Source organism: Astyanax mexicanus, chromosome 1 (assembly GCF_023375975.1).
Source record: "Astyanax mexicanus isolate ESR-SI-001 chromosome 1, AstMex3_surface, whole genome shotgun sequence".
Classification (NCBI taxonomy): Eukaryota; Metazoa; Chordata; class Actinopteri; order Characiformes; family Acestrorhamphidae; genus Astyanax; species Astyanax mexicanus.
Genome location: NC_064408.1, coordinates 4,032,359 through 4,048,713, shown reverse-complemented (window position 1 = coordinate 4,048,713; position 16,355 = coordinate 4,032,359). Strand labels below are relative to the sequence as shown.

At 35.1% G+C, this 16,355-nt stretch overlaps 1 protein-coding gene and 1 long non-coding RNA gene across 3 annotated transcripts in view; both read left to right on the top strand.

Annotated features, from left to right (window-relative positions):
• Positions 1-15,877, top strand: part of lhx3 (LIM homeobox 3) — a 33,375-nt gene extending 17,498 nt beyond the window's left edge. The window contains exons 3-6 of one of the 2 annotated variants that reach the window (XM_049465912.1): positions 2,308-2,507; positions 6,950-7,101; positions 12,269-12,440; positions 13,458-15,877. In XM_049465912.1, coding sequence (XP_049321869.1) covers positions 2,308-2,507; positions 6,950-7,101; positions 12,269-12,440; positions 13,458-13,888 — 955 coding nt within the window. In that variant the 3' untranslated portion in view covers positions 13,889-15,877. Of the gene's footprint in view, positions 1-2,304; positions 2,508-6,949; positions 7,102-12,268; positions 12,441-13,457 lie in introns of both variants that reach the window. The other variant, XM_022666403.2, reaches the window with a different exon arrangement.
• On the top strand, positions 4,460-5,042 carry LOC125782380 (uncharacterized). The gene is made up of 3 exons (XR_007425028.1): positions 4,460-4,516; positions 4,636-4,699; positions 4,980-5,042. It is a non-coding gene; the product is annotated as an uncharacterized LOC125782380 (long non-coding RNA).
• Positions 15,878-16,355: the final 478 nt, after the last annotated feature.

Here is a 16,355-nt window from a genome sequence, read left to right as displayed (position 1 = left end):
CAAGGAGGACTTATTCAAGTGAGACTCACTCTTATTCTCTTTATATCACTCTCTCTGTATATCACTCTTTTTCTCTCTCTGTATATTCCTCTCTACCACTTTCTCTATATATCACCCCACATTCACAATCTCTCTCTGTATCACACTATCAGCAAGACAGCATTTTCTGCAAGAAGGACCTCTTCAAATGAGACTCACTCTCTGTCACTCTCTCTTTATCACTCTCTAGCACTCTTACACTCTATATATACAATATATCACCCCACATTCACAATCTCTCTCTGTATCACACTATCAGTAAGACAGCATTTACTGCAAGAAGAACCTCTTCAAATGAGACTCACTCTCTCTATATCACTCTCTAGCACTCTATATGCAATATATCACCCCACACTGATAATCTCTCTGTGTCACACAAATAGTAAGACAGCGTTTACAGCAAGGAAGAGTTCTTTAACTGAGAATCATTCTCTCACACTATCTTTATATCACTCAACTCACTCTCTCACACTCACACTATATATACAACATATCACCCCACACTCACACTCTCTCTAAATCACACTAATAGAGAGAAAGTGTTTACTGCAAGGAGGATTTTTTCCAGTGAGATTACTCTCTCTCTCTCTCACTCTCTCTATATCACTCTCACACTTTATATATACAACATATCACCCCACACTCACACTCTCTCTAAATCACACTAACAGTGAGAGAGTTTACTGCAAAAAGGAATTCTGTAGGTGAGACTCACTCTCTAAATCACTTTCTCACACTCTCTTTATCTCTCTCTCACACTCTCTATATACAACATATCACTCTACACTCACACTCCCTCAAGAAGGACTTCTTTGAGTGAGGCTCACTCTCTCTCACTCTCTCTATATCACTCTCTCAGTCTCTCATACTCTCAGTTTCTCTCACTATCTCTATATCACTCTCTCACACATTATGTAGATAATTTTTTCACACTCTTACACACTATCTCACTTTATATATATCTATATTACACACTCTATATCACCCATCCCTTAATCTCCCACACACACTCTAATTCACTCTCTCTATATTCCCGCACACTCCCTCTATATCTCACTTTAACAGCTCACCTTCATACATATATATATATCACCCCAAACTCACTCTACACAATATTTTTTGTTAATTTATTGAATTAGATATATAGTGAAAGTTAAATAATTCATATTTATACAGATATATTGCTGTATGTTAATACTGTACAGTTATAATGATTTTAAATGTATGTCAGTGTTTATCTGTAGAGGATATTATTTATTTACACTATTTACACAACATTAACTGTACGTATCATTTGACCGGGGGTGGCAGTACCTTTGTATACGTCATGTATGTTTTTATAGACTGTAAATTTGATCTGGGGTGAAATTTGAGAAGATCCACTTGAAAGTTCATACAAAGAGTTAAACAAATGTAGATAAAAGACAGAGATAAAAGCAACAATTTAAAATTAAAACTAGATAGCTTTAACAAAAATTTTAAATCAAAAATTGTTTAGATAATTTACAGTATAACTATAATCTGTGAAAAACATTTGTTTTTATGTGCTTCCCAACTGTAAAATCAAAAATTTATTTTTGAAAATGTAGTTTTATGTGTTGTTTGTTGCTAAATATATATATATATATATATATATATATAATATATATATCGTATCGTAAAAGGTTTAATTTTATTACAAATTATATTGATGATATACATGTGTGTTTATGTAAAATAAGGTACATTTATCTTCATTTCAGCTTAAATAAAAAATAAATATATGAATATAAAAAATATAACCAATATATGAATTAAAACCATTTGTTTGACCTTACTAGTTATGTGCCTTTTACTTGTGTGATGTGGTAAAGTAGTGAATTTTACTCATTTTATTAATTGGTGTTGCTTATAAAAATGTAAATTTATAGAATGTTGTACTAAAATGTTGCAAAAAGAGAAAAAAAGAGGTGGGTTTAAAAACACAAACAAATTAGTTAGCACAAATTAGTTAGTGTCTACAGTACATAAAATCAAATTTTATCTATAAAAACACATAATTTTATGTGTTAAATTAAACCACCGACACAGTGTTACACAGAATGGTATATATAGAATATATAGTCAATAAATGGAAATATAATGGATAAAATTTATTTATTCAGTAATGTTATGGCTATTTTTTGTCTCTATAAATGTAATTTTTAGTATGAAGTCAGGGGTGTATGATGTGATGACGGTGTAGTGATGAGCCGGTCTCTGTCCCTCTGTTATCTGTTGGTAAAGGAGGTTTGGGACGAAGTGTGCGGCGTGTCAGCAGGGTATCCCCCCCACTCAGGTGGTCCGCAGGGCGCAGGACTTCGTCTACCACCTGCACTGCTTCGCCTGCATCGTCTGCAAGAGGCAGCTGGCCACCGGAGACGAGTACTACCTGATGGAGGACAGCCGGCTCGTCTGTAAAGCGGATTACGAGACGGCCAAGCAGAGAGGTGCGTCTAAAAACACTGAAATTAAACAGAGATTTACTAAAAAAAAAAAACATTTTAATTTAAAAATTACCACTTAGCTGTACTAATTTTTAACAGATAACTAAAGCTGTTTTAACCTTAAACGTTACCTTTTCAAAATGAAACAACAAAACTAAACTTAGTTTACTACTTTATTTTTTAAATGATTAATGTAATTTTGAGTGTCAGATATTTTTATTAAATAGACATATTTTAAAAACCATTTGCAATTTTTGATTGAAATTTAAAACTATTACCTTTTTGGACTGATGCCAAATATAAAGCACACAAAAATGACAAAGCAACAAATGCCAGATCATGCAATACATCAGTCTATTAATTTCCATTTAATATTTCTGACATTTTTAAATTATTAAAAAATAAATAAATTATTTTTTTAATTACAGAATCACAAATACTTTTCTGACAACAATTATTTAAAAAGTGTAAAATAAAATGTAGATTTGTTTTCATCCTAACATTTACTCTTTATATTGATATTTACCAATATTGTTTGTTAGATGTTATTCTAAATTATTAAATTATTTATTTATTACAGATCTCAAACACTATATTTACATCAGACTATTTAATTAATAATTATTAAATAATAATATTCAATACATATTAAGTGTGTAGTGTGTTGTGTGTGTAGTTCAGTGTGTAGTAGAGCTGTACTGGGGGTGTGTGATTATTGTTTAGTGTGTTTAATCTGATTGGCTGATGGTGTGTAGTTCAGTGTGTAGAAGAGTTAAACTGGGGGTGGGATGGTTGTGTAGTGTGTGCAGTGTGTGTGTAGTTCATTGTGTAGTAGAGCTGTAGTGGGTGTGTGATGGTTGTGTAGTGTGTGTAGTGTGTGTGTAGTTCATTGTGTAGTAGAGCTGTAGTGGGTGTGTGATGGTTGTGTAGTGTGTTGTGTGTGTAGTTCAGTGTGTAGTAGAGCTGTAGTGGGTGTGTGATGGTTGTGTAGTGTGTTGTGTGTGTAGTTCAGTGTGTAGAAGAGTTAAACTGGGGGTGGGATGGTTGTGTAGTGTGTGCAGTGTGTGTGTAGTTCAGTGTGTAGTAGAGCTGTAGTGGGTGTGTGATGGTTGTGTAGTGTGTTGTGTGTGTAGTTCAGTGTGTAGAAGAGTTAAACTGGGGGTGGGATGGTTGTGTAGTGTGTGCAGTGTGTGTGTAGTTCAGTGTGTAGTAGAGCTGTAGTGGGTGTGTGATGGTTGTGTAGTGTGTTGTGTGTGTAGTTCAGTGTGTAGAAGAGTTAAACTGGGGGTGGGATGGTTGTGTAGTGTGTGCAGTGTGTGTGTAGTTCAGTGTGTAGTAGAGCTGTAGTGGGTGTGTGATGGTTGTGTAGTGTGTGTGTAGTTCAGTGTGTAGTAGAGCTGTAGTGGGTGTGTGATGGTTGTGTAGTGTGTGTGTAGTTCAGTGTGTAGTAGAGTTGTACTGGGGGTGTGATTGTTGTGATAAGACGGGCTGGTTTTAGTGTGTGTGTGTGTGTGTGTAGTGTGTTCAGTGTGTGTTTAGTGTGTGTATAGTGTGTTCAGTGTGTGTGTGTAGTGTGTTCAGTGTGTGTAGTGTGTGTGTTGTGTAGTTTAATCTGATTGGCTGATGTAAATGAGCTAGTGTGTGTGTAGTGTGTTCAGTGTGTGTGTAGTGTGTGTGTAGTGTGTTCAGTGTGTGTGTAGTGTGTGTGTAGTGTGTTCAGTGTGTGTGTAGTGTGTTCAGTGTGCGTGTAGTGTATGTAGTGTGTGTGTGGTTTAATCTGATTGGCTGATGTAAATGAGCTAGTGTGTGTGTAGTGTGTTCAGTGTGTGTGTAGTGTGTTCAGTGTGTGTTTAGTGTGTTCAGTGTGTGTGTAGTGTGTTCAGTGTGTGTGTAGTGTGTTCAGTGTGTGTGTAGTGTGTTCAGTGTGTGTGTAGTGTGTTCAGTGTGTGTGTAGTGTGTGTTTAGTGTGTTCAGTGTGTGTGTAGTGTGTGTGTAGTGTGTTCAGTGTGTGTGTAGTGTGTGTGTAGTGTGTTCAGTGTGTGTGTGTAGTGTGTTCAGTGTGTGTGTGTGTGTGTAGTGTGTTCAGTGTGTGTGTGTGTGTAGTTTAATCTGATTGGCTGATGTAAATGAGCTAGTGTGTGTGTAGTGTGTTCAGTGTGTGTGTAGTGTGTGTGTAGTGTGTTCAGTGTGTGTGTGTAGTGTGTTCAGTGTGTGTGTAGTGTGTGTGTAGTGTGTTCAGTGTGTGTGTAGTGTGTTCAGTGTGTGTGTAGTGTATGTAGTGTGTGTGTGGTTTAATCTGATTGGCTGATGTAAATGAGCTAGTGTGTGTGTAGTGTGTTCAGTGTGTGTGTAGTGTGTGTGTAGTGTGTGTAGTGTGTGTGTAGTGTGTTCAGTGTGTATGTAGTGTGTGTGTAGTGTGTTCAGTGTGTGTGTAGTGTGTTCAGTGTGTGTGTAGTGTGTGTTTAGTGTGTTCAGTGTGTGTGTGTAGTGTGTTCAGTGTGTGTGTAGTGTGTGTGTAGTGTGTTCAGTGTGTGTGTGTAGTGTGTTCAGTGTGTGTGTGTGTAGTGTGTTCAGTGTGTGTGTGTAGTGTGTTCAGTGTGTGTGTGTGTAGTGTGTTCAGTGTGTGTGTGTGTGTAGTTTAATCTGATTGGCTGATGTAAATGAGCTAGTGTGTGTGTAGTGTGTTCAGTGTGTGTGTGTGTGTGTGTAGTTTAATCTGATTGGTTGATGTGTGAGGTCAGCAGGTCGTGTGTAAGCGTTTGACCCGGTATAGATAATTGCGGTGGTGCCGGGCTGTGGATCGATGCGGTGGTGCGATGCTGCAGGTTGTGTGTGTGTGTGTGGGTGTGGGGGGGGGGCAGGTTGTGTAGTAGATAGATGGAAGATGGGGGGGTGGGGGGGTGATGCTGTAGAGGGGACAGGGTGATATATAGAGCCGTAACTGATGGGACGGGGTGATGCATCAGCCACTGCACTGTACTGTGATTCTGCACAACACTGTACCAACACACAGCCCAGTAAACACACGCCTTTAATCTATAAACTTTAATCTATAATCACAATCATCTATAACCTACAATCATCTAAAATCTCTCATATATAATCTATAATCACAATCATCTATGACCTATAATCATCTATAATCTATAATTTACCACCACAATCATCTATAACCACAATCATCTATAATCTATATAATCATCTATGATCTATCATCTCTAATTTATAATGACAATCATCTATAACCACATTCATATATAAACTATATAAGCATCTATAATCTATCATCTCTAATTTATAATCACAATCATCTATATCCTACAGTCATCTATAATTCATCATCTATAACCTATAATCACAACATATGCAATCACAATCAACTATAAGATAAAATCACAATCAGTTACAACCACAATTATCTATAATCCACAATCATAATCATCTATAACCTAAAATCACAGTCATCTATAATCTATAATCACAAATCTTTAATCTATTCACAGTAAATATTAAATAATTCAGAACACATCCTAATTCATTCGTAATAAATACTGAATAATTCATAATAGATACTGAACAAATCCTAGTAAACACTAAGTAATTCTTAATAGATATTGAATAATTCATAATGGGTACTGAATCATTCACGAAAATACTGAATAATTTATAATGAATACTAAATAATTCATAATGGATACTGAATCATTTTTAATAGATATTGCATAATTCATAATAGATACTGAATCATTCAATAAATACTAAATAATTCATAATGGATACTGAATAATTCTGAGTATATACTGAATAATTCTTAATGAATACTAAATAATTAGTTATAGATACTGAATAATTCACAATACATACTGAACAATTGGTAACAGATACTGCATAATTCATAGTAGATACCATTTAACCATTCACAGTAGATGCTGAATAATTCATAGTGGGTGTTTTATCATTTATAGTAGATACTGAATCTTACATAGTTAATACTGAATAATTCATAGTGGGTTCTAAATAATGAGTAGTGGATACTGAATAATTCATAGAGGATATCTAAAATTCATTGTGGATACCAAACTAAGTGAGGTAGTTGCTGAATAAGCCACAGCAAACCCTAAATAATTCATAGTGGGTGCTAAATAATAAATAGTGGATACTGAATAATTCATAGAGGATATCTAAAATAAATTCTGAATACCAAACTATTTGAGGTAGCTATTTGAAGCCATAGGAAACCCTAAATAATTCATAGTGGATACTATAACTCACAACAAGTCAGTGACATTTCTGCAACAAACCTGCATGTTGGTAATTAATTAAATGTGTATTTTATTAAGATTATAATGTTTTAGAATCACATCATTTTCTTGCAGTGAAATGAATAATTAAAGTATTTTATTAATAAGGATTATTTCTGTTATTATTATTATTTTTTTCTACAGAAGCAGATTCTACAGCTAAGAGGCCGCGGACGACCATCACGGCCAAACAGCTGGAAACCCTGAAAAACGCCTATAATAACTCACCTAAACCAGCCCGACACGTCCGCGAGCAGCTCTCCTCAGAGACCGGCCTGGACATGAGAGTAGTACAGGTACTGTACACTGCTTTACTGCTGTTTACTGCTGTTACTGATCACATACAGAGCCTATTCACAGCTGCAGTGTGATTATTATACACATAAATACTGTATACTTAGTATAAAATAATGTACAATTCCAATATAGAGCAATAACTATGAATTATTAAACATATAACAGGTATATCATCGCTGTCCACAGTAATAAACATTGTTAAATAGTTAAGTAATGCCTGAAATAATTATAAATTGGTATTAGTTAGGATATTATTAAACATTACTAAATATTTTAATGTTTCATAAAGTTAAAAAATAATAATAAATTGAGGCATTAGTTCAATTATTTTGTTTTATTTGTCTTATTAATGTCTGTTAATTAATGTACCCTTATTGTAAAGTGTGACTCAAATCTCTAAAACAGCAACTTTACAGGAGAGAGAAAAAACCTTTACTCCTTAACTTTCAATGGAAGTCAAAATATATGTAAAATATTTTATTTCAGGTCATTTTGAAGTATTTCAATTGTTACGTTAAATTCTGTAGAAAACTAAAAAAACAACAAAAATAGAGACACTTTTTTTACACACTTTTTTCCAAAAAACAATTTATATAAAAATCCATTTTTTACGTCATTACATTTACAATTTAATTCAATTAAATTAATGTTATTTTATTGCATTTATTTTAATTACAGGTATGATTTTAATCACTAAAATACTATTAATGCTGTAATCCAAGTAAGTTAAGAAAAAAATGACTTCAAGGAATAAAAGTCAATAAAAAATGTTATGATGGAACTGGCACTCATCAGGACTGTCAGAGAGTCCCTTAAAAATGATGCGTTTCCTTGATTTTACCAATTTAAAAAATCTCTGGAATATAATCAACAGGAAGATGGATGATCACAAACCATCAAACCACCAAACTGAACTGCTTGAATTTTTGCACCAGGAGTAAAGCAGCATAAAGTTATCCAAAAGCAGTGTGTAAGACTGGTGGAGGAGAACATGATGCTAAGATGCATGATTAAAAAGCTGTGATTAAAAACCAACCAGGGTTATTCCACCAAAGATTGATTTCTGAACTCTTAAAACTTTATGAATATGAACTTGTTTTCTTTGCATTATTTGAGGTCTGAAAGCTCTGCATCTTTTTTTTTTTTGTTATTTCAGACATTTTTCATTTTCTGTAAATAAATGCTCTAAATGAGAATATTTTTATTTGTAATTTGGGAGAAATGTTGTCTGTAGTTTATAGAATAAAACAACAATGTTCATTTTATTCAAACATAAACCTATAAATAGCAAAATCAGAGAAACTGATTCAGAAACTGAAGTGCTCTCTTCATTTTATGATTAAATAATTGCATGAATGATTGTATTCAAGCTAAAAGAGCTGGATAAATAGGAGAGCGTTCCTCAGAGCAGTAGAATAGTAGTAATTTATGAGTAAATGGAGCTCAGTGAAGTGCAGAAAGTGGAGAATGGATGGAGATCGTTAACAATACTAAATGCCAGGCCCGCATATTGTCTGCAGAGCTCATATATATTATTTTATGCATTTGCAAGGACATTAGGCCTAAAGTGGACGAGCGTCTAGTGTCCATTACTCACTGAAGAGAGAGGGAAGGTGAGGAACTGCTCTCTGATCCTGCATGATATTATAAAACACCTCTTTTGTGGGAGTAAAAAAGGGCATTGGTCGGCCTGGAACACTGAGAAGTGCAGTTTAATAGCATTAAATTACATGTAGGTTAGAAGTTGTCATCCAATAGAGGTTTTAAATTGGAATTTTTGGTGCATAAATTAGTTTTAACCACTTAAAAATCAGTCATTCACATAACTCCAGAAAATTCAGTCTTTACGGTCAATAATCTTAAGCTGTTTTCTATGCAGATATTGAATACAAAGCTTTAAAAGATGGTTAAAATTGTTAAAACTTACTGTTTTGTTGTGAAAGAATGTAAAAGAAGACTATAATTTAAAGAAAAAGGCTTTTAAACCACTTTAAACTTATAGTAGGTTATATTTATAAATCAATGACAACTCATTGATAAATCATTTTAAGTTGTTTTCCATGTAGTTATGTAACAGGAAGCTTCGAAAGATGGTTAAAATTGTTGTTTTATTTCTAAAAACAGCTAAAGGAGACAATCATTTAATGGAAAAATGGTTTTAAACCACTTTAAACTGAGTGTTTAAATGCTATGTATTATGATTAAAATTGTTATAGTATAGTTCTAAATTATAGTTTAACGTGTTTAACAGTTAAAAAGTACTATAATATGATTAAAGTGGTTAGAGTACAGTTATAAAATAAATATAGTTTTGAGTGTTTACTAGTTTAAATGCTCTATATGGTTAAAATGTGTAATAATCCTTTCATTTTTCTCTTAAATATTTTTTTAATAAAAACTTTTTATTACCCATTCACCAAAACAAGAGGCTCTGTAATATGAATAAAATGGTAAAATATATTTTTAAAATATAGTTTTGGGTGTTTTCCAGTTTAAAAACTCTATACTATTACAATGGTTAAAGGACAGCTTTAAAATAAATAAAGTTTTGAGTGTTTACCAAGTTTAAAAGCTCTATAATTTGACTAAAATAATTAAAATATAGTTTTAAAATATAATTTTGAGTGTTTGCCAGTCTATAAGCTCTACATTATGATTAAAATGTAAAAATCCTTTATTTTTACTAGAAATGTCTCAAAAATTAACATCAGTTAAATCATTTTAGTAGTTATCCCTATATTTACACCCTAAAATAAGGCTTTATATGTGATTATCTGTGAAGGTATAGGGGTTAAAAATCTGTAAGTCTGTTCCTGGTCTCTGAATGGTATCAGTAACAGTAGGAAAGGTTGAACATATCTGTAATAACTCAGTGTAGTTGTTCTGCTCGGGGGTTTAGGACGGCGTAAGTCCGTTCCTGGTCTCTGAATGGTATTAGTAACAGTAGGAAAGGTTGAACATGTCTGTAAAAACTCAGTGTAGTTAATCTGCTCTGGGGTTGAGGACAGTGTGGACGGTGTAAGTCTGTTCCTGGTCTCTGAATGGTATCAGTAACAGTAGGAAAGGTTGAACATGTCTGTAAAAACTGAGTGTAGTTAATCTGCACTGGGTTTAGGACAGTGTGGACGGCGTAAGTCCATTCCTGGTCTCTGAATGGTATTAGTAACAGTAGGAAAGGTCGAACATGTCTGTAAAAACTGAGTGTAGTTAATCTGCACTGGGTTTAGGACAGTGTGGACGGTGTAAGTCCATTCCTGGTCTCTGAATGGTATCAGTAACAGTAGGAAAGGTTGAACATGTCTGTAAAAACTGAGTGTAGTTAATCTGCACTGGGTTTAGGACAGTGTGGACGGCGTAAGTCCATTCCTGGTCTCTGAATGGTATTAGTAACAGTAGGAAAGGTCGAACATGTCTGTAAAAACTGAGTGTAGTTAATCTGCACTGGGTTTAGGACAGTGTGGACGGTGTAAGTCTGTTCCTGGTCTCTGAATGGTATTAGTAACAGTAGGAAAGGTTGAACATGTCTGTAAAAACTGAGTGTAGCTGGTCTGCTCGGGGGTTGAGGACGGCGTGGACGGTGTAAGTCCGTTCCTGGTCTCTGAATGGTATCAGTAACAGTAGGAAAGGTTGAACATGTCTGTAAAAACTGAGTGTAGCTGGTCTGCTCGGGGGTTGAGGACGGCGTGGACGGTGTAAGTCCGTTCCTGGTCTCTGAATGGTATCAGTAACAGTAAGAAAGGTTGAACATGTCTGTAATAACTGAGTGTAGTTAATCTGCACTGGGTTTAGGACAGTGTGGACGGTGTAAGTCCATTCCTGGTCTCTGAATGGTATTAGTAACAGTATGAAAGGTTGAATATATCTGTAATAACTGAGTGTAGCTGGTCTGCTCGGGGGTTGAGGACGTCGTGGAGCTGTCGGAGAGTTAATTACGTCCTCGATAAATCTCCCGCAGTCTCGCCGTTATGTTCTTCCACTGCTTCAATCTCCCACTCGCCCTGAACACCAGGACCTCCTCAGACCCCGAGAATTAATCTGATCCTGACATTAATACTGTCTGTTTCAGACCCTCACGCTTCATCCAGCATCTTCTACACCACTATAACCACATATATCACACATATATAACACATTCTTGGAAAAAAAATTAAGAGAGCACTTCAGTTTCTGAATCAGTTTCTCTGATTTTGCTATTTATAGGTTTATGTTTGAGTAAAATGAACATTGTTGTTTTATTCTATAAACTACAAACAACATTTCTCCCAAATTCCAAATAAAAATTTTCTCATTTAGAGCAAATAATCCAAAGAAAACCAAAGAAATAATGCAAAGAAAACAAGTTTATATTCATAAAGTTTTAAGAGTTCAGAAATCTATATTTGGTGGAATAATCCTGGTTGGTTTTTAATCACAGTTTTTTTCATGCATCTTGGCATCATGTTCTCCTCCACCAGTCTTACACACTGCTTTTGGATAACTTTATGCTGCTTTACTCCTGGTGCAAAAATTCAAGCAGTTCAGTTTGGTGGTTTGATGGCTTGTGATCATCCATCTTCCTCTTGATTATATTTAATAAAATACAATTATCTATGTATAATTTAAACAATACTTGAAATTCAAAATATATTGCAAATATGAGCAAATCAGACCATTTTATGGACATTTACAAATCAGAATCCATATGCAAGGACAATCTATTGATCTTTTTTACATTTTTATAAAGATTAGTTAAATAAATTCCACCTTAGTGCCTAGTGCTTTAGCATATAAACATAAAGAAAATATAAAAAAACATACAATCTCCTATATAAAAAAACATTACAAAATTACAAAATCCTATCATTTATTTATTTTTTATCTCTTTTCATATTAAATATATGTTTGATTTGTTGATTATCATTTTTGAGTTTATATAAAAGAGGGGAAAATTATATAAAATATATGTAAGAACACTCATTCATTCATTCATTTTCATTTATAGATTTTTCACCAAATACAAAATTATGTGTAATTTATTATGAATTTTTAAGAGAAATGGCTAAAGTTGCACACTAACTGTTAAATAATTCTGCAGTTTATTCCATTGTTCTGTGTAAATGAATTTAACACTAATATACTGTATGTTTAAATTATATGTACTATATATTCTGCTGCTGTTCTCCTCAGGTGTGGTTCCAGAACAGACGGGCGAAGGAGAAGAGGCTGAAGAAGGACGCGGGACGGCAGCGGTGGGGACAGTACTTCAGGAACATGAAGAGATCGAGAGGAAGCTCTAAATCTGATAAAGACAGTATTCAGGAGGAGGGGATGGACAGCGACGCCGAGGTTTCATTTACAGGTATTTATACAGTATAAATATATTTATAAATATATAATCTACATTTTATATTATTACAAGATACTGCAGCTGTAAGATACTGTACAGAAATACTGTAAGATAATTTACACTGTAAAAAGCGATAGTATTAATTAAAACATACAAAATACAAAAAAGTAACAAATTAATATTTGAATTAGGAATATTTCTTATATTATTATGACATATACAATATATAGAGAAAAAGCTGTTTTATTATATACAAACTTCATAACATCATGTCATGCAAAACTACTGACAACAATAAAAATACTATAGAACTATTGATGTCTTTTTTGGATGCCATTAAAAAACAATGTATATATATATATATATATATATATATATATATATATATATATATATATATATATATATATATATATATAATCAAGAATTTCAGTTTCTCAGATTTTACTATTTATAGGTATATGTTTCAGTAAATTTATGTTGTTGTTTTATTCTATAAACTACGGATATTTTTTCCCAAATTCCAAATAAAAATATTGTCATTCAACATGTATTTAAAGAAAATGAGAAATGCTCAAAATAAGGAAAAAGAGGCAAAAAAAACAATTTATATTCATAAAAAAACAACAATACTAAAGTTTTAAGAGTTCAGAAATCAATATTTGGTAAAATTAGCCTGATTTTTATTAATAACTTTCATGTATCTTCATGTTCCTCTCCACCAGTCTTACACACTGCTTTTTTATAAATACTACATTTTACAGGGAAAGAAAAAACATAATTTCTAACTTTGCATGAATCATAATTATTAAAACAAACAACATACAATTGTTGTTACATTACATTAGAAGTTTGGGTTTAATTGCTTCACTTGGAAGTCAATGTAAAATTAATTTATTCCAATAAAATTTTGGAGCATTTCTATTGGTCCATTTATCATGAAAACTGCCAGTTTTACACTCTGTGTTTCCAAGGTCGAATATGGTCTCCCTTCCTAACCAGTCCTCTTTTCTTTTATCTGTTATCTAGACGAGCCCCCCATGTCAGACCTCGGCCACTCCAACGGCATCTACAGCAGCCTGAGCGACGGTTCTCCAGCTTTGGGTCGGCAGGGTGGTCCTCACCCTCCATTTCCTCTGGATCATGGAGCCGTTCTGCAGTCTCAGGACCAGTTTCATGACCTGCGAGCCAGCAGCCCCTACGGTCTACCCCAGTCCCCAGGCTCCCTGCAGGCCCTCCCCAGGCAACAGCCCCTCATCTCCAGCCTGGTCTACCCAGACTCCGGCCTGTCCATGGTGGGTCCGGGCGGTGGAGGACCTGGGATGCCTCCTGCCGTGCGAATGGTCGGTGGAGGAAACGGTCCAAGTTCAGATATTTCAACCGGCAGCAGCGGAGGGTACCCGGACTTCCCGGCGAGTCCGGCGTCTTGGCTCGACGAGGTGGATCACAGCCAGTTTTGATGACTGTGCTTAAAGGAACTGGGCAGGAAATGGCTGTACGAGATGAGATGGTGGACTCTCGAGTGGACTTGTGAGAAAGAGCTTGAGAGGATGACTGTTTGATGTCATTTGAAAGTCATTGTCTTTATTGTCGTCTGCATGGTACAAGGATGTGCAAGTGGTTTTGGACAATTGGGACGGTTGTCGGAATCCATGTGAACAGACTTGGACGTCCAACCAGGTGACAACGAAACCAGGTGATTTGGGTCTTGGGTTTGGATCGATTGGCAAGGTTTACAAGAACTAACAATAAGAACCAAGTACCATCTACAGATTCTGAGGAAGGCTACACTTCAAACCATCAAATTACCAAGATTCCTGAGACACAAATACCATAGTTAGCATATAGAAGAATGTGCAAGATGTTTTAAAGCAATGGAATCCATGTGAACAGACTTGGACGTCCAATCAGGTGATAACGAAACCAGGTGATTTGGGTCTAGGGTTTTGATCGATTGGCGATGTTCTACAAGAACTCAATAGCGCCATCAATGAGGCAAGGTCCGATTTTTGACCTCTTTAGAAATGGGACTGGGCTTTAGGTAACGTCTACAGATTTTGGGGAAGGTTACACTTCAAACCATCAAATTACCAAGATTTTGGCTTTTTTAGTTTTTATCGATTGGCGACTGGTTCAACAAGAACTTAGTAGAGGCATCAATAAGGTCTTATTAGACATCCTTAAGCCTGAGACTGGGCTTAAGGTAACGTCTACAGATTCTGGGGAAGGTTACACTTCAAAACGTCAAATTACCAAGATGCCTGAGACAAAAAATACCCTAGTTAGAAATGAGAAGAATGTCCAAGAAGTTTTGAAGCAACTGAATCCAATTGAAACCAGGCTTTTTTGGTTTTGATCCATTAGTGAGGTTCTACAAGAAGTCAATAGCATCATCAATGTGTTGAGGTCCAATTTTTGACCTTCTTAGGACTGGGACTGGGCTTTAAGTACCATCTACAGATTCTGGAGATGACTAAACCTCAAACCATCAAATTATCAAAATACCTGAGACAAAACCAACCCAGTTAGTGAACTATTTCCCAATTGGACAACTTAGTCCTCAGTCCCAAGGCAACTGGAACTGGATTTGGACGTCCAACCAAGTGATAACAAGACCAGGCAATGGTTTTGTTCTATGAGAACTCAAAAGCGCCATCAATAAGGCGAAGTCCGATTTCTGACCTCCTCAGGACTTGGACTGGGCTTCAGGTACTGTCTACAGATTCTGGAGAGGACTACACCTCAAACCATCAAAGTTACCAAGATGCCTAAGACAAATAATATCCGTACCCCAGTCAACAAAACGCTGTTCCTCATTGGACGGTTGAATCAGCAGTTGAATCAGCACTTTGTCGAATTGTCGATTAATTAAAGACAAAACTAAGACCATAGTCAAGACCCTCCCCAATCACCACTGGTATTGATGTCTTCTGAACCACAGATCGGACGTTTGTAAGCCTAAACTTTATCGTTTCTGTCTCTTCTTGATATCTAAGTGTAACATCACCAGTTTTGGTCGAATTGTCTGGTCGTTGCCAAATGTCTATATATATATACATATATATATATACAGTACAGTATATAGCAACTCAGCATTGTGGAGTCTTTATTTTTATACAGCCCTCCTTGGACATCATGAATACAGATATTAAAACAAAAAAAATATTTAGGTCTTTGTACATTTAACACTAAAAAAACAGGGATAGACAAGTTGTAGTTGTTGTCTCTCGTTACTCAATAGGACTACTTCTATGCATTTGTGTGTTTTCAGATGTATCTCGTTCGTTTCAGTCTATTGAAACAGCCTAGGCAAGCGGAACCTTACTCTAATCTAAGTGTTTGTTTATGTGAAAGATGTTTTATGTCTTATTTATTCTCTCTGATGATGATGATAATTATGATTATGATTAAGTGATACAGGTCTTTAATAAATTTGTCAGTGAAATCCAGCAACGTGGCTTTGTGTTTAGTGTTTTTTGGCTTGTGAAATGTACAGTGTGCTTGAAACTGGGTTTTAAACAATCCCAAAATCCCAATTTATTTGATTGTAGACAGTGTGAACCATAAGGGCAGTCCAGAGTCTGTCTTGGATTAAGCAAATTCGTGCACAAAAAAAGTTCTAAGATCAGTCAGCTGCCCAATCCTATTTTAGCAATGCAGGAGCAAATCTAGCTTTTAACTAAACAATAAACAGAATAAAGAATAATAAAATAACATTACTGTTCCCTTAAATGAGCTGCTGGTGTACCTTCACAGTGTGAACAAGCAGCTCAGTATCCTATATCTGCTGAGACGCACAAAAGCACTGCACTGTTAAGATATGAACGCGCCAAAGTCAGAGCTCACCCGGCTCTTAAAGGGAATGACTTCTGGCACACTTAATGGTTTATTTCATGTTACGCTCAAAAGTAAACACACCAGGCATAT